The sequence below is a fragment of the Arvicanthis niloticus genome, chromosome Y (assembly GCF_011762505.2).
Source record: "Arvicanthis niloticus isolate mArvNil1 chromosome Y, mArvNil1.pat.X, whole genome shotgun sequence".
Taxonomy (NCBI): Eukaryota; Metazoa; Chordata; class Mammalia; order Rodentia; family Muridae; genus Arvicanthis; species Arvicanthis niloticus.
Window position 1 is genome coordinate 10,557,108 of NC_133431.1, and position 19,794 is coordinate 10,576,901.

Consider the following 19,794-nt stretch of genomic DNA (forward strand, 5'->3'; position numbering starts at 1 on the left):
GTTTCCATTATGAAGAGAAATCATGAACAAGGCAACTTCTATAAAAGCAACAGTTTTATTGGGACTGGCTTACAGTTTCAGAGATTTAGTCCTTTTTCATCATAGCAGGAAGCAAGGCAGGCATGCAAGAAAACATGATGCTGGCAAAGAAGCTGAGAGTTTCGCTTCTTGATCCAAAGGCAGCCAGGAAGAGACTGTCTGCCAGAGAGCTAATAGGAGGGTCCAATCTGCACTGGGTGGAACTTCAAAGCCTTCAGTGATGCACTTCCTCCAAGGCCACATCTCATAATAAACTTCCTCCCACTCCCTGAGCCAAGCATATTTATAATACCACATTCCACTGCCTGGCCCCCATGAGATTGTGCAAACACATGATTGTATGGGGACCATATTTAAAAATAAGGTAATACATAATATGTGAGATGCAAGTTAAAAAGTCCCCATCATCTAAAGAAGTCTCATAAATGTTAAAAGTCCAAAGTTCAAAGTCTCTTCTGAGATCATTTCAATCATGTAACTATAATCTCCTATACTTTCAAAAAATACCACATATATCCATCCAAATTCACAGGATATAGGTCCCCATTTCTAATCACCATGGTGAGGAAATATTGGGCCAAAAGAAGACCAAAAGCCAGCAAGGCAATCTCCAAACTTTGCATCTCCATATCTGATGTCAAAGTGTTCATCAGATCTCCAACTTTTTCCTGCCCTGCTCACTGCAGCACAATTCTTTCTCTTTGGCTGATTTTCTTTCCTGAAAGTAGTTTTCCTGAGAAGGTATCCCATAGCTCTGGATCCTAAAACTCTTGGGGTCTCCAAAGTAACTTCAAAATTACAGCTTCTTGTTCCAGTATCTGGGATCCACAGATGATATTCTGTGCTCCCCAAAAGAAGCTGAGTCTCTCTTCAGCTCTTCTCTCTATAGTACACTAGGTTCTTCTTGACTCCATTCAACTGCTGCTGCTGTTATTTCTGCTCATCCCATGGGACTGACATCTTCAATATGCTGGGTTCTTCTGTGACAAACCATCTTCACTGTGTTCCTCTCATGTTCCCTTCATGGTTCCAAGCCTTAGCTGCACTGCATGAAACATTCATGCCTTAAAACCAGTGCCACCTGGGTGAGTCTTACACGGGACTCAGTCAAGCTGCACCAAAAGGGACAACCTTGATTACTTCTGGAATACAACTTCTTTCTCCTCTCAGAAAACACTTACCAGAAGACTTCACTGTCTCGGCATGAGCAAAATGTTGAGGCCCCAGCTGCCCCACTGGGGCGGCCAGTCTATACCGGCACAAGCTGCTGCTTTAGTCCATTCTGCAGGTCAGGGTTCAACAAGAGAGAGAGAGAGAGTGAGGACAGACTGGAAGAATGGAGACCAGACAGAGTGTGTTTCAATCTCACTTATTCTTCAGTCTCTCTTCTTCACTCCAAGTCCAAGTCTAGCTGTACTCTCTAAAGAGTCACCCTAAAGAGAATAGCTAAAGAGTCTCCTACAAGTGTCTGATTCTCTCACCCCTCTTCTGTCTGCCTCTCACCTTTATATGTCTCACTTCTAAGCCATTCCTTTTGGTCACACCTTTAATTATGCCCTTAGGTCTTGTTTCTAAATCTGATCTCTACACTTCTAAGTCACACTCTTAAGTTACACACCTTTAATCTCACACACCTTTAATCTCACACAACCAAGGTAACTAAACCAAGATTATCAGAGTGTGCTCAGTTGTTGTAGGCTATTGTAATCAAAGTCTCATGTCAGGGTATATGGCTCAAGATGGCTACAAAGCTGATAGCTGCTTTCTGCTAAAAGTCACTCCCCAACACTTCACCTCAGTGATGCTGGTTTCTTCTTCATCTCCACTAATTTTCTAACTACAGCCAACCAGCTTCAGATATCTCAGTCGTCTTTTCTGTTTTTTCCTCTAAAAGCAGAGCTACATGGACAAAGTTCCTGAGTTCCTCTGCTTGCTGGGGCCCAAACATGGCCCCTTCAATTACATAATCACCAGCTTTCTATTTTTCAACAACTTCACTGCCTAAGCTCAGCTGTCCTTGAACTTGCTCTGTAGATGAACCTTGAACTCAGAGATCTGCATGGCTTTGTCTTCTGAATGTTGAATAATACATATGTAACACTTTACAAATACTTAAGCTTTTTATTACCTAAAACTTGTTTTGTATCAGTATGACTTGGATCAAAGATCTGCTTGATGTTCATCTCCTCGGATTTAAGGTGTGTACCACCATGCCTGGACCTAAGTATATCCCATATCCTTTTAGATTTTAAATTGAAAACCCAGTATAATAATCACAATCTGTCCATTGTCAATTTGACAAGATACATACTTGTATCTCCTTATGTTGACATAAAAACATTAACCAGTTAATAATAATGCCTAACATTAGACAGTTCCTAACCATACAACTTCACATCCATAAGTTTAGGTGGATGGAATCTTGCCATAATATCACCATTACTTTAATACAATTGTGTGTCTTTGATCACAGGATTTAGCTTCATGCAACTTCCTAGTGAGATTTTCTCTTTGAAGATATTTCATATTTTTTCCTTTCTAAGATTACTAAGCATGATCAAAACAATCACCATGAGAGTAAACACAGGCCAAAAGCTATGCTTGGATTTCCTAAGACTTCATCAATGCAATTAACAAAATAAACCTCTTTACTTTCAGATGAGAGCAAAAGGCAGCAACATTCTTCAGCAAAACAGTATAAAAATTATAATCAAAATTCACACCACCCTTAGCACATATGTGTGGTAATAGGACAGCCCATGAAGTTTCACTTAATGCATGTACAAATCCAAAGTCTAAAAATCCACATTGCTTCTATCAAAAGCATGGTCAGGCCTACCAAAAAGAATTCTTAAGCCTGGGGTACCAACTTCTGTCTTAGAATTTCCATTGCTAAGAAGAGACACTGTGACCAAGGCAACTGTTTCAAAGGAAAATTGTTAATTCAGTCTGTCTTACACTTTCCAGTATTTAGTTCATGACCAACATAGCAGGAAGAATGTCAGCATGTAGGCAGCCATGATGCTGGAGAAGGAGCTGTGGGTTTTGCATATTCATGAGAAGGCATTCAGGAAGAGACTGTCTTCCAGCCAGATTGTAGTAGAGTCTGTTTTTTACTGGCCGGAGCTCCAAAGACCAATACCCTAGGAGTTCACTTCCTTCAAAACAGTAATATCTATTCCCACAAGGCCAAACATACTAACATTGTCACTTCTTAGGAACAAGTATTCAAATCATCACAGTTCATTTCTACTATATATTCTTTCATGCATTTAAATACAATTAGGACATGCAGATACTTTACCACATTGATTACTCTCAAAAGGTTTCTCTCCAGTATGTGTTGATTTTTTGTATTCAGAGAATACTGTGGCATGTAAAGGATTTTCCAACTTGAGTACATTCACAAGATTCCTTTCCAATTTGTGGTCTTTTATGTCTTTGGAGACTACAGTGACAGGCACAGGTTTCTCCACGTTTGTTACATTCATAAAGTTTCTCTTAAAAAAGTGTGTTACTTGAAGTATTTGGAGAGTAAATTGTAATGCCAAAACTTTACCTCATAATGACATTCATGCAGTTTCTCTACAGTGTGTGTTCTCTTATGTATTGGGCGATGTCTGTGACATGCAAGGGCTTAGCACCTTGATGACACTGAGTCATTCTCTTGAATGTGTTCTATTATGTAGTTGCAGATAAAAGTGAATTGTCAGTTTTTCCACAGTGATTATATTAATGAGGCTTCTCTCCAGTGGGATTTCTTTGAGTGGGTGTAAAGAACTCTGACATGCAAAGGCTTTACCACATTGTTAATATTCAAGCAGGTTTCTCTCTGGTATGTGATCTCTCTTGTCACTGCAGATGACTGTGACTTGCAAATGCTTTACAACACTGATTGCATTCATAAGGTTTCTCTCCTGTACCTGTTCTTTTATAGTAATGGAGATGCTAACGTTGTGAAAAGTCTTTCACCACGTTGATCACATTCATGAGGTTTCTTTCAATGTGGGATCTTTTATGTTTTCGAGATTAGTGGGACATGCAAAGGCTTTAGAACAAAGATTACATTCATAGTTCTGTCCAATATGGGTTCTTTTATGTTTTGGAAAAAATCTTTATGGAAAGACTTTTACCACTATAAAGTCCTCACAAAAGGGAGGAACTCCCCCCACCCAAGCCTCAGGAATTCATGGTCACCCAATAACTCAGAAGACACAGAAGTTGATGTAATCAGCAAGAGGTATATTTTGACCAGCATGCTGATGTCAAGACCTGGAACCAATGCAGGGTCTGTGAGGATTGACCCTGAGCTTTGGAGGCAGAGGGAATTTAAAGGTAAAACCACAAGGAAAAAACCATAATCCAGGGGGAGTCAAGGAGGTTTATTGGAAAGCACCTATGGAAAGTCCCAGCCCATTATTCAGTTTTTGACAGGGTCTAAGTAACAGTCAGGGAGAATATTCTGTATAGGCTATTCTCAACAGCCTATTCGTACTCAGCCATCTTGTGGTCAGCCAAATTTCTGAAACACAGAGTTCACGAATGAGCTGACCTGTACTCTTGGTTCCGCTCAGCATGCTAGAAGTTTTTGAAAATTTTTAACATTTTCACCACAATGATCACATTCATAGGTTTCTTTGCAATATGGGTTGTTTTATGGTTTTGGAGACAAAAATTTTCTGAAAAGGCATTTACCATATTAATTACATTCACACAGTTTCTCTCCAGTATGTGATCATTTATGTCTTTGGAGAATTTTCAATTATAAATGATTTTTTCCACATTGATTACATATCTAAGGTTTCACTCTGGTATGGGTTTTTTATGATATAGGAGATGACCCAGTTGTGTAAAGCCTTTACCACACTGATTACATTCATAAGATTTCTATCTAGTATGGGTTTTTTATGATATGGGAGATAACTGGAACTTGCAAAGGCTTCATCACATTGATCACATAAGGTTTCTATCCAGTATGTGTTCTTTTATGTCTTTGGAGATTACTGTGTTGTGAAAAGGCTTTACCACATTGAATACATTCATAAGGTTTCTCTCCAATATGTGTTCTTTTATGTCTTTGGAGATGACTGGGCCTTGCAAAGGCTTTACCACATTGATTACATTCATAAGGTTTCTCTCCAGTATGTGTTCTTTTATGTCTTTGGAAATTACTGTGTTGTGAAAAGACTTTACCACATTGATTACATTCATAAGGTTTCTCTCCAGTATGTGATCTTTTATGTCTTTGGAGATTTATGTGAAATGAAAAGGCTTTACCACATTGATTACAATCATAAGGTTTCTCTCCTGTATGTGTTCTTTTATGATATTGGAGACTACTGTGACGTGAAAAGGCTTTACCACATTGACTACATTCATGAGGCTTCTCTCCAGGATGTGTACTTTTATGTCTTTGGAGATGACTGTGAAATGAAAAGGCTTTACCACATTGATTACATTCATGGGGTTTTTCTCCAGTATGTGTTCTTTTATGATATTGGAGACTACTGTGACGTGAAAAGGCTTTACCACATTGATTACATTCATAAGGTTTTTCTCCAGTATGTGTTCTTTTATGATATTGGAGACTACTTTGATATGCAAAGGCTTTACCACATTGATTACATTCATAAGGTTTCTCTCCAGAATGTGTCCTTTTATGATATTGGAGATTGCTATGACGTGAAAAGGATTTACCACATTGATTACATTCATAAGGTTTCTCTCCAGTATGTGTTCTTTTATGTCTTTGGAGATGACTGCGCCTTGCAAAGGCTTTACCACATTGATTACATTCATATGGTTTCTCTCCAATATGACTTCTTTCATGCCTGCAACAATAATGGGCACATGTGAAAGCTTTACCACATTCACTAGCCTGATCAATCATTTTATCAATATGAATAAATTTTACAGTTGGTCTCATAATAAAGAACACTCAGGTCTTATGGTTTTATCACTTTTATGTTCACAGTTGTACTTGCTCACTGTGGGTTGCTTTACCTCTTTGAAAATGCCAGTGATGGTAAGAGTATTTACTACATGGCTCACATTTATAACATCCTTTTTCTATATGAGATTTCTACATGATGCATTCACAGGTCAGAATAAAATGGAACAACTAAGAGCTTTAAAACTCTTATTGCATTCTTAACTTTTCCTGTAGTGTGCATCACACCACAACAGCACTGTGAAACAGGATGAACAGAAGAATTGCCAAAATTCTAGTACCCATAAAGATTTTATGCAATGTGAATTTGGAAATGTTCCCAGTAAAGTCAGAAAACCAATTAATTGCAAACACCTATCATATTCAGAAAGTCTACCAAAGACAGAATACTACATATCTTCTCATTGTTCTGAAATAGACAGAGGTTGTTTCCTTTTAGTATCCCTATGCTCACATTGTTTCATCCATTCTGACAATTAATACACCCATTAAAAAAGAACAAATGAAAGGTTTCCACATGGAATTCACATGGATTGACTTTTTGTTCATTGTAGTCATGATTAATGTTTCTCCACGACAACATTCTTGACTCTCATAAACTGACAAAACAATAAACTTAAATATTTCACTATAAGAATACGAGTGTCACCAACTTTATCATGGAGTATCTGCTCATTATAAGGTTATGGATACATGTTTATCACTATTCCATGTGCAATACCTAAATATTATGAGACTATTCAGATTGGTAGTTACACAACATAGCTCTAATGGAGACACAAATCAAATAAAGGAATCGCTTAAGGCATTGTTTCCTTCTCTACTTTCTTACAGAAATGCCTTGCAAATACAAATCACATAACTGACCTTGAGGTACATAGTTTTGTGAGAATATTATAATCATAGCTATATTAAAATGACTGATATTTTATACACTTGCTTTCCTTTAGAGCTTCCAGATCATATTAAAATTTTCTCACAGGCATATTTGTATCAGTTTAGACAATAAAATTACCTTTCATGACTTCTAGAAGTTTGACATTGTTCTTCAGTAGGATGGACTTTCAAATTATAGCCTGAAATCAAGGTACCAGAAGATGAAAGATATGGTATTGGAATTAGGCAAAATTCAAGTTACTCTGAATTTTTACAGCAATGAACCTGATTTATTCAACTCGATATTACTTGTTCTCTACTGAAATAAGGGATGATCATCAGTAACCAAGAAATATTTTTTCCCTTATTTCAAGAAGCAAAAGAAAATTCAGTCTTACCTATAGCAGTGAGGTTCCAGTAGGTCTCAAGCATCACATCTTTGTAGAGATTCTTCTGGGAAGGATCCAGCAAATTCCACTCTTCCGCAGTGAAGTTCACATGCACATCATCATAAGTCACTGCATCCTAAAATATCACATGTATGTGTCCAACATAAAGCCTGATACTGACATCACTACAAAGTACATATATGCTTCCTAGACAATATAATCATATAATTCTCGTAATTCATTTGCTTATTTGCTGAAACATGAATTATCATATAATCACCATGTCAGTTTAGAAGAAACTTGAAATATTGACACTTGAACCCTTGACACAGGGTTCACCTGTGTCACTCCTGAACCCTTTGAATAGGATATAGCCTTGCAACACAAATGGCAATTGAGAGGGATATGCAGGGGAAACAGATCAACTGTACTGAGCACACATCTGAAAAGCTGTATGAACAATTACTAACTACAAAAGTGATGGGCTAGCTGCATATATTTGCTCATGTCTTTAATCACAAAGGTACAGGCAGGTGTATGTCATTGAGCTGTATGCCAGCACGGTCTATCCATTGAGTTTCAGGACAGCAAATCTTACATGTTAAGAACCTTACTCTTCTACAAAAATAAAGCAGGAAACAAAAATGATAGAATGAACTAACAGTTCATTACTGAAGTTCCTGCAAAGAATTATACATTCACTGCAGTTCTGTATTCATCTTGCATAAACATGAAGTGAACCAGTTTAAACAGCAACATTGATTAAATTTTACTAGAAGGGAATTCATGTTTAAACAGTTAAAAAATAGACAGATGAAAATATTAGTAATGCATATGTTGATCAGAAATAAAGAACGTAACTCAGAAGATATAGGTCAGGAGTTGAAACCTCTTGCTGGTCTTCCACATAATAATGGTCAATTTCTAGCATACACATGTGGACCAACACCTGTCCATTTCCTCAAGATTACGAGTTCTGAGGCCATCTTCTGACAACAGTAAAGATGAGACACAGATGATATTCATATTCATGCACCCAGCCATAATACACTTATTTATTCAAAAATTCCATGACACACACAACAGTTAGGGAGAACATCATACACCTGCAATTCAATGAATCTGAAACATCAGAAAATATTGATGACAGGAGCAGAAGCCATCCAGAGAAATAGAATATAATCTACATATTAGTCTGAATTTCAAAATGAAAGATGTGGATGAAGAGCAGCACAAAAGCAAGTGCTTATTGAACAAAAGCATGTCAGGGGGATTATGTGGTTTCTATATCTACAATCAGGACAGAAAGGGCTTCACAGAAAAGTTTGGTCTAGAAAAACAAAAACAGAATGAATAAAGTTAAAAATATAATAGCACCGGGTTTGCAAAATAGCATAGCATTGAACAGCAAATGTGTACACAGTATCTTATGTGATTGAGGGACAGAGTCCAAATGGGGAATGTATAGGAGCATGAGAAGAAAGCTTAAAGATCAGTTTCAACCACAACACAGTAGACACATAGAACAAAATATGTCCTGTCTAAAAGAAATGCATGGGTAAAGCTGGAGCAGAGAGTGAGGGAATGGCCAATGAAAACTTGCCCAACTGGAGACTCTCCTTATGAACAAGCCCAAATCCATGACATTATTAGGGGTACTCTGTTATGCTCCCACACAGGAGCCTTGCAAAATTGTCCATTGCGAGTCTTCACCCAGCAGCTGACTGAAGCAGAAGCAGATATCCACAGTCAAACATTGCATGCACCTTGGTAACTCTGATGGAAGAGTTGGGGGAAGGATTGAAGGCCCTCAAGAGGACAGGAACTCTATAGGAAGACCAGCAGACTCAACTAACCTTGACCCTTGGGGACATTAAGAAACTGAGACAAAAACAATAACATACACAGGCTGGACAAAGGACCGGTGGGCTGTAAGTAGCAGATGTGCAGCTCAGTCTTCATGATGGTCCTCCAACACCTGTAGCAGGAGCTGTCCCTAAAGCTGCTGTCTATCATTGGAATCTGTTCCCATAACTGGGCTGCCAGTTCTGGCCTCAGTGCAGAGGATGCACCTAACCCAATAGAGACTTGATACACCATCACGGATACCCAGGGGCCCACACCCTCTCAAAGGACAAACAGAAGATACATGAGGGACTCTGTGAAGGCAGGTGACATAGAGTACGGACTCCACTAAGTTCAGAGCCATTTTACTTATAACAACTTGAAACTGGAAATAATACAGATGCTGCTCAACCAAAATGTGAAAACCATAGAAAATGTGGTTCATTTACAAAATGAAACATTATTTAGTTATCAAATACGATGACATCATGAATTTTGTGGGCAAATGGATACAACTAGAAATTATTATCTCAGTGAGGTAACCCAGATCTAAAAGCACATGCATGTGTGTACTCACTTACAAGTTAATAATAATCATAAAATACAGGAAACCCACACTACATTTCATAGACACAAAGAAACTAAACAACAAGGAAGGCCGAAATGAGCACAGTTTACTCTCACTCAGAAGGGGGAGTAAAGCAATCATAGGAGGCAGATGGAAGAGACATAACTCCATGGGAGAGCAGATAAGAAAGGGGAATCGGGGAGAACCAGCAACAGGTGTGGCGAGAAACAAGAGAGGGCCAGAGGGGAAAATGAATCAAAATCTGCAGCTGGCTGGGAGTGAGGGGGTACATTTAGGATGTGCCAGAGACCAAAAATAGGTACCAAGGAGTCTAAGGTTGATCTTAGCTGAGATGCATACCAGTGAGATATGGATGCTGAAGAGGCCACATCCTGCAGTCAGGTAGGACCCTTAATGGAGAGTTAAAGACCCCAACCAATCCAAAAATCTTTCTACCCAAAATTTGTCCTGTCCACAAGAATACAATCTACAACATAGATTCTGTACAGCAGCCAAATAACCCTTTGATACCATTTGGTTGTTGTTCTAACTTGCTACTCTGCTGCTGTGATTGAATCCTCTAAGCAAAACCATCTCAGCTAATAACTGGTTATTGTACAGGGTTCTGTCAGATCACAGTCCATCATTTTGGGAGCTTAGATTAGAAACTGAAAGCAAAAAGCATGGACAATTAAATCAGCCATTCTGGATTTCTGACGGGGTTATATGATATATGGTCTCATAGTCAATCCTGGCTATTTACCTTGAGAGAAAATTTTTCAGTGGATGGTTTTCAGCTGACATTCATTCTAAAGCCAACGAAAAATCCAGGTTCAGAACTAAGAGTTTTAGTAAGGATAGATGACAGAGGTTCTAGTTAGTCAACAAAATGATGGACTGGGTATTAGGACTATCTTGTACCTCACTGGTACAAATTGGCATAATTATGCTCTAATTGTATTTTGAGGGGAAAGTATTATTTTAACAGGAAGGGTGATATGTAAGAGGAACTATGGTGGGAAGGTGTACCAAGAGGAAGAGAAGGAGTAAGGAGAGGAGGAGAAAAAGGAAAGGAGAAGCTAGGTGATGAGAGAGAGAAAGAGAGAGAAAAGGGGGGACATAGAGGCAAATGTTCACGTGTCTCCACCAGTCAAAGATAGTTTATATATCTAGGTTGGGTATTGGGTTACACTTCTGATTCAGCATTAACAAATTTATAATGCCTTTAATTAATATTTTAAAAAAGAGTATAAAAGGAAAAAGGAAAAAGGAGCATGGGATAGGGGTTTTATTTGGGGTGGGGGGAAAAGGGGATGGCAACTGAAATGTAAATAAAATATACCATAAAAAAAAGCATGGACAAACACTGTCTCCTGGCTTGCTCTTTTGCTTGGTCACTGTCTCATGCTCAGCCTGCTCTCTCATCCAGTCCAGGACCACTCACTTGCTTAGGGATATTGCAACTCAGTGGAAGAGCCTTCCTAATAAATCATCAACACTATCTCTCACAGACATAGCAACCAGCCATTCTGATGAGGGCATGCCATCGACTGAGGCTCCTTTAGATGACTGTAGCTCTGAAATGCTGAGAACTGAAAACAACAATGACACAGACACAATAATAAATGAGGAAGTTGTTACAACACAAAACCAATGAGCTAATCATATCAATTACAGGATCCCCTGCCACCACAAGACAAAGTTGGAGCTGTGGCTGAGCAAGGACAAAATAGGGAGGGCACCTGGCTCAGAGCAGGGTAGGATACACTGGAATGGGGAGCTCAGAGGCTGTGCTGACCTGGGGTGAGCATCTTTAACCCTGGGTTGTCAGGCCAGTGCTACCAAAGATGTGGCTAAAACAGCTGGAAGGTGGACAGAAAAGCAGATTGTTCTACAGACCTGGAAATGACCACCAACAAAGTACAGGTTCTCTGGTCCAAGGAAGATATGCTAAATTTGTGACAATCAATGAAGAACAACCTCCCACCTTATGACAGCTCCAAGTTCAAAACTACAGAGTCACATATAAACTGGGCAAAGGGTAGTTCAGGAGGTGGGAAATGAGGTCTTTGTCTTTCTACCCTGTAAAATAAGGTAGGCAGAGCCTGATTTTGCCCTGGATGCTGTCTGGAAGAGCTCTCTGTCATGGACTAGTCAATGGGTCAAGGTCCTGTTGTTAAGAAGGATTTAACCAAAGGTGTGGGGCTAGTAACTAAATCGACTAGGGTGGAGTCTGTTTCATTTCCTCAGTGAGAGAATAACAAAGTGCCACACACAAAATAAACAGCCACAAGGGGACTGTAAAGGCTACCCAGCAGATTCCACCACTTGGACAGTGGAGAAAATGAAGACAGGCAGGTAGCTGTGAGCACTGTAGCAGGGTTCCAAGTCTTCTCTACCCTTACCAGAAATTAAGACCAGAGAAACACAGTCCACTATACCAGGCTCTAAAACATCTTTGAAGCACTTTGGGACTGTGACTGTCCAGCATATACAGTATAGCAGGTTTCCAGGTTCAATTTAGTCATCTCCCTCCACATATAATCAAGAAAAACCTGAAAACCAAGGCACACAAAAATCTGGCAGAAAAGCCACTGACACAGGAAGAAAAATGGTTCATCTTAACAACCGGCCTTTCAATCCTTTAGTTGGGAGTCCTGAGGATCTTGGGTCAATGCACCAAGATGTTATGTCCAAGCCACAGAGAGCACAATGACCAACAAGGAGCCTATTGCAATGCAAACACATGGAGGTCTTTATTATGAGCTCTGTAATAAGGATTTTCACCAGTCAGCCTCACGTGAGATCTAAACTGAGAGACCAAGTCTAGAGGTGCTGGGTATTTATTGTAGTTACAGTGAGATTGGGACATTAACACACAGGTCAGCAACTTAACATTTTAAAAACTACATGTCTGGCATAATCTGTAGGAACCAACCAAAAGGGCAAAAAATCATCTGACAACCATGATGGGTAGACTAACTTTGTCTCTGTAAGGTGTATTAGTTATCAATATGTAGCTTAACCCTGCAGTTGTACCTTGACTGGCTGTGGACAAGGTGGGCTTGTCATGGGATGTTTGCTCAAGTAGACTTTGTGCACTCTCAGAAACACAATTAATTGGGATTTACAAACTCATCTTTCTGCCTGAGGCCCTTATTATTGAAAGATACTCCTGTTCAACCACAAGCTATGCATTTCTGTAGAAAAGGTACTTTGTCCAAAGACCTACCTCACTATCTGTTACTGCAGATCCTAATATCAGTTGCACTTACTCTGGGACAGAATATGAGTGGAAGTTGCCTGTCTCTCTGTGCATCATCTTATAGATAAGATAGACAATGCCCACCTGCCCTTCCTTTCCTGCCTCATGCTTGTGTCTCAGCCCCACTTGGGCAGACAGTCCCTGTTCAACCACATGCTTTACCTGCCAGGACACATGTAAGCTTTCTATAGATCTACCACACCGTCGGTTATCTCCTTGTGGATTGCTAAGATCATCTCTTCCTGCCCACTGCTTCTTCCTGCTTCCAACATTAGCAAGCATTCCCTCTTGAGGATACCCACTAAACATGTCAGTAAAAGAGACTACATCAGGCAACTTTCTGTGTAAATCCAGACATCAAATAGCAACCCAGGAGCAAAACTCCCACCCAAGCAAGACAAATCCAGAAATCAGTACCGAGATAATAATCACTTCAATCCCAGAGGCCTAGACACCAGCATAGGAATATAATAAATAACAGCCAGAAAAATAAGTCACCAAAACCCCCAAGCTATCCTATCACAGCAGGTCCTGAGAAATTAAAACATGCAACAGATATGGTACAAAAGAGGTTGTTTGGGGGCAGGGAGATGAGTGAGAACCTGGGGAAGAGATAGAGGCACAGAAGAGGATGTGCAGACAGACAGACAGACAGACAGGGGGCAGAGAGAGAGCCCTGAGAGTAAACAAAGAGAATAGAGAGGGGCATGAACTGAGACAGGGAACAAACAGAGAGAGCTGTGTACCTGGTGGTCCCTGTATATAAAACACACTTGACAACAGCAGGTGATAGAGGCAGGGAATGACTTAAGCAGTTGCTAAATCCCTGAGAGCAGAGCATTGAAATTACCTGTGCACTGACAAATACAGAGACAAGGTTCAGTCCGAAAACAGGAAAGAAAGAGAGACTCTCAGACATTAAAGATGACATGACAAAATGGATACATCATCAAAAAATGTGGATTCGAAAAGTTTCCTGGCCCTAAACAACCACAAATTCTGAAACATATGAAAAGGATGGAATACAGATGATTGGAATAGAGAAAGGTGACTATCAGCACAAAGGGCTGATAAAAAATATTTTCAACGAAATCATAAAGGAAACTTTTCCTAAACCAAAGAAGATGACTGTTAATGTACAAGAAGCATCCAAAACTCGCAACATATTGGAGAAAAACAAAAGTCCCTTTACCACATAATAATCAAACACTAAATGTAAAAAATAAAACATAAAAAACTGTTCCAGAAAAAAATTAACAAAAACTAAACAAAACAAAAACAAGTAACATATAAAAGCAGATCTATTAGATTTATGTTGTCTTCTTAATATATACTATAAAAGACAAAAGGATTTGGACACATGTGCTGCAGAGTCAGAGAAACCACCCGTGTTTCTACAGGAAAGCAACTGGTCCAAATGTTTTGGGCAGATTTACAATCAGCCATGATAGTGAAGCTACTCAGAGGTCACCTCCTGATCTAACATGTGAGGAGCATCACCAGGGACCTCACAGGTGGTCACATCTGGCTGATGCTTCCCATGCAGCCCCAGAGAGGACCCAGCACCCCAGTTCCCACCGCTCAGCCACCTGCTCCTACACATTGTGGGCAGTGATCCTGTGCTCACCATGACTGGATTTCAGAGCTTCCCTGAGGTCTCCACACAGCACCCACAGCAGAGCTCAGAGCAGGACACAGATGACCATACAAGCCTGCACAGGCACAGAGAACTTGCAGATTGGCACCCGGAAGAACACGCCTCCTTGTCTGATTGGCAGGTCTGCCTGGAAGCCTTGATTGGCCAGTGAGTCTTACCACTCCTCAAGGTTAAAGTGTGCTTCCAGACCAGGGTCAGACCTTTTCCAGAGCTCAGGAGGGGTTTGCACTCCATTAGCATTTGTTTCTGTCTTCAAAGAGGAATCTCACCCCACCCAGCCCTTGGGGAGAACCCAGCATTTCAGCTCTGGCTGTTCAGCTGCCTGCTCCTCCCCTCTGAGAGCAATGATTCTGCACCTACCAGGACCTAACTCCAGACCTTACCTGAGATTTCCTCACAGCATTTGCCTTCTTCTTCCTGTAATCAGGGTGAATAGCTTCCATAGCCCAGTACTCAGTGTGCAGTGGAGGCATCAATCTGACCCATAAGAGGAAGGATGCTCCAGCTATTTCTTACCATTCTGTCTAAAGTCCACCCCAGTTACCTGGCAACAGCTAGGTATGCTCCTCCCCATGGTTACCTGGCATCTACAGGGTAGGACTGACAACCTGTAAATGTGGCTACTTGCCCCCTCCTCTCATTTGATCTCTTTATCTATTGTTATCTTTTTCTCTTGCTCTCTTGGGCTCTTCCCGTCCTCCCTCTCTCTCCACATGCTCATGCCTGGCCTCTACTTATCTACTCTGCCTTTCTCTGCTTTTCTCTGCCTCTACTACCCTCTTAACTCCCCTCCCCATGTCCTGAATACACTATATTCTATACTGTACTGTCTTGTGGTGGGTTGCTTCTGGGGAAGAGCTGTCTCAGCATGAGGCATTGTCCCTCCCGGGAAAGAAATATCTCAGCAGGAGGCATGAGCCTGCTGAGACATCCCCTTCCCCCACACCTCCCCTCACACCAAAAGAACATATTCCATCTGTCTTTAAAGAGAGGTAACTATGGGGAGGAGGATACCTGGTGGTCACCAGGTAACTGTGAGGTAGAGTTTTAGACAGAATGATAACACCATTAACACTAAAGAGGGATTTTAGAAAACAAGAGACTTATTTTGTGGCTTCATGCTGGGCTCAGGGAAACTGCAGCTTTCTTTTACCAGATGATAGGTATCAATCAACCCTGGGGAAAAAAACCAGGATCATAAGTGAAACACAGTTGAGCACTACTGTTAGCCAGTACATCAGTGGCAAAGTGCAGAAAAACCAGAGTTGTATTAGTACAGGTTCTCTTGATAAACATATCTCAAATCTTAGAGAGAATGAATCTTTCTATGTATGTAAAAAGGGGATTTAATAGAATCTCCCAATAAAGGCTGTTAGACAAGGTAAATTAGAAAAACAAGGACTGATTATTTTCATGATGCAGGATATTACAGCTGATATTCAGTGTATATGGGATTCTGAAGAGAGAAGTACTTTGTAATGCCAGCCTTAAGACACAAACTTATCACCTTTGTTTTGTAAAAATGTAGGGCAAGGAAAAAAAAACAAAAACACTTCCCTGTCCAATGTCCTTTATATATGTAGGTTGTCAAAAGAATCTGTAGCCCAGATTAAAGATGAATCTGAACATCTCAAAAAAGCAAGATTAATACAGGGTTTCTCACTTCAAAATTAAATTGAAGTTGTTAAGTTGACCCTAGTTCCTTTTTGTTCCTAATTAATATAAACTTAAAAATTGATATGAAAAGACAAAAATATATTTAATCAACATATCCATCCACCCAGGAACAATAAATATAAAATGATAATATGGGTCTGAATCTTTCCTTGGAATGGGTAACATGTTTTAAAGAGTTTACTACTCCTAGACCAGAAGATGTTATTAATATTAGACATTCTCCTCACTCATACAAGACTAACACATCTATGACTTTATTATGATATATACATATTTTAAATTTTATGCAGGCATAAACATGTTAATAAATTAAAAGATATTTCTATCTAGTAAAACCTCTTTAAAACAGATAAATATACAAAGATAGGCAGATCCAGCACAGGGCTTATCTTATCTTCTAAATTAAACCATAACCATTTTCATACCTTCAGCTTTGTTGAATTAAAATAATCACAGCAGAGCAAGCCAGTGGTGGCGCAGTGGCTAAGGTAGCCACCTGCAGAGGGCTCTCCCATGCCCTCTCCTGGTTCGAATCCCGCTTTCCCCATGTGACTCTGCGTGAGTTTAATTGAAAAAAAAGCCGGGCAGTGGTGGTGCACGCCTTTAATCCCAGCACTTGGGAGGCAGAGGCAGGTGGATTTCTGAGTTCGAGGCCAGCCTGGCCTACAGAGTGAGTTCCAGGTCAGCCAAGGCTACACAGAGAAACCCTGTCTCGAAAAAGAAAAACAAAAAAAAAAAAAAAAAAAAGAAAAGAAAAGAAAAAAAAAAGAAAAAAAGAAAATAATCACAGCAGGGCTTTTTAATTGTTATTAAACCTCTATCAAAAAACAAAACAAAAAACCATGACATGGCTGTCCAGTATATGTACAGCTTGGAAGGGGAATAACTACTAAGGTAATGTAAATTTGTCTCCAGATGTACTGAGTAAAGTATTTTTAATGTGACTGATTGCAGGATGTATACAGTCTCATAAGAAACACTTTGTCAATTTTCTGTATGTAAAACCAATTAGTTCACCGTTATCCTAGGGTCAATTATGATAATTTTGAAATGTGGTGCCACTGAGAACTTAGAAAGAGAGGATAATTTGCTTCTTTCCCAACCCTGAATAAATATTCTCACAATAGATTGTAAATTTTTTTGTTAAGCCTATTCTATGCTATGGTATTAACATTTATAAAATGTTAGAATGATCTAAAGATGTAAATGGTTCCAATAAAGAAAAAACAGCATACAAAAGCCTTTGGAAAAGAAAGCATACAAAGCCTTTGGAAGTTCTGAAGAAATAAATGAGGTATTTAAGGCACTTAGATCATAAAAGTTTTGGGAAATACCTATGGGATTAAAGTATCTGTCTTCAGATCAACATTTATGACAAACTGGCTGTCATCTAAGTTTAATCATATCCTGTATCCAGTCTACATTGAGGAGAGTCAAAACACAGGGATGATTCCCTCAGAGCTTCTATGGGAAGTCACACTCAGCCCAAGCAAGGATATGGAGTAATGTTCACTAAAAGAGAAATAGTACAAAGGAAAGCTTGAAGATACAGAGATTCTTCAGAAGATCAAGTGATAACCTAGACAAGAATTTCAACAGACCTTAATAGAAGGTCAATAGAAGTTGATTTTGCTAAACATGTAATCTTAAGCAGGCATGTGTAAACTATGATCACTTTCAAACTGCAGTGTGTCTCTTTAGTAATTCAAGGGACAAAAGTCCTCAAAACTTGTTTGATCTTGTGAAATGTTATGTAGAAAATAAATTCTCACTCTTGATTCTCTTTGTCATATATAGAATATCTCAATATCCCACATGAAAGGAAAGCCCTTTGCTTACGTCAGCATGCCAGGGTCTACATACAACTGAGGAAAACTGAACAACATTATTAAATACTGAGGCCAAATACAAATCAATGGTAATCAATAATCAACACCAATAAATAATCAATAATTGATGCCAATCAATAACCAATGCTAATCAATAACCAATAGTGATCAATAATCAACACCAATCAATAATTGATGCTGATCAATAACCAATGCTAATCAATAATCAATAGTAATCAATAATCAACAGCAATCAATATTTATCAAATATAGAACACCATCTCTCTATCAAAGAGTACTTTTCACTAATAGACTGTGTCCTTCACTACAGTAACCATGCATGATCGCTGATTTAAATGTGATGTAGGAGCAGCAGGTACCTGCTCTTCATGCAGGGTTCTGATGAAGCAAACCGCTGGCTCAAGTTATATCCTTTTGTGAAGGGCTATGGAATATTGTCCAGCTCATAATAGATGCACATTTCACCTTATAAAACATAACCCATGTTAAAAATGATGCTAGGAGTATTTCCTCAAAATTTCATTCTTCATGTATCACACAAGATTGTAATAGAAGAGAATCAGTGGTTGAATCTAAACTTATAAGAAGTTGTCCAAAATTCCTCAATTTTTTTCACCAAACTACTGGCCTTACAAAAATGTCAAAAATATCGGTCTTCTAACACCCAATACAAAGCATGACATTGGTTTTTAGGTGGGACTCTTGACTATTTTCTTTCTAAAATAAGCATAATACTGCCCTAATTTGTGGGGCACTGAGCTATGAGAGACAGCTGGGTGCCTGGTTGAATAAGCTTTGAACCCCAGAGAACCCCCTGGGATGGAAGGCGGTCAGCTTTCTTCCTGTGCCCCTGGCTCTCTCAGCTTCTGCCCTTTACAGCCCCTCCCACAGAGAGAGGTTTATGGCCATTGATCACATGGGAATAATGGCTCAGGGTCTCCCCACATGCAGATGAGGCATCCCCAAGCTCTCAGACCGAGCCAGTAGGGGTTACCTGCTGCCAAAAGCTTAACCCACCACAAACTGTATATATTGAGCCTAATTCAGATGTAAAGTGCATGAAAGAATGATCCTGTTGTCTGAGAGCTTCTGTCATGGATCCTCCCCTCTTTGCCAGCCAGCCTGCAGCATCTCACGGGCACCTCACCGGCTCAGCAAGAGCTGTTAACACTGGGCTAGACATCCCTTCTCTTCCTCGCTATCTGGCTGGCACCTCCTGGCTTAGCAAAGAGCTGTGACACTTCAGAAGATGCCAGCTCTCCCAAAACGCCTTCAGGATTCTCCCCTCTCCACTGCAGAGACTTGGTGGGAGGCTGTGACAGAGGCAGCAGTGGACCTTCCCTGCTGGCACTCCAACCTGTACCCCCTGCAGGCAGAGGCATCTACAGAGACCTGTCCTCATCCAAGCTGGAGATTCGGGTGGAACCCATCCGGAGCTGCTCCCCACACTAATTATATTCTTAACTAAGTCCTGAATAGAAATTATAATGGTCCTAACAGTCTGGCTTTTGTGTATTGTGGATGTTACCCGACTCCCAGAACAGAATCCTTCCATGTGTGCTGCCTTCCATGACTGTCTTATTTGGAGAGTCCTTGTCATCTCTTTTGTTTTATTTTGTCCCCTTAGAAGGACTCTTCTCTGAGGCACCATAACTGCTGCTCTTTCTATACCACCCCT

The 19,794-nt window shown here is 39.9% G+C and overlaps 1 protein-coding gene across 1 annotated transcript in view; it reads right to left on the reverse strand.

Annotated features, from left to right (window-relative positions):
* LOC143437298 (uncharacterized) overlaps positions 1–19,794 on the reverse strand; it is a 172,113-nt gene that overhangs the window by 112,975 nt on the left and 39,344 nt on the right. The window contains exon 5 of the mRNA XM_076922106.1: positions 5,569–5,786. Coding sequence (XP_076778221.1) covers positions 5,569–5,786 — 218 coding nt within the window. The remainder of the gene's footprint in view (positions 1–5,568; positions 5,787–19,794) is intronic.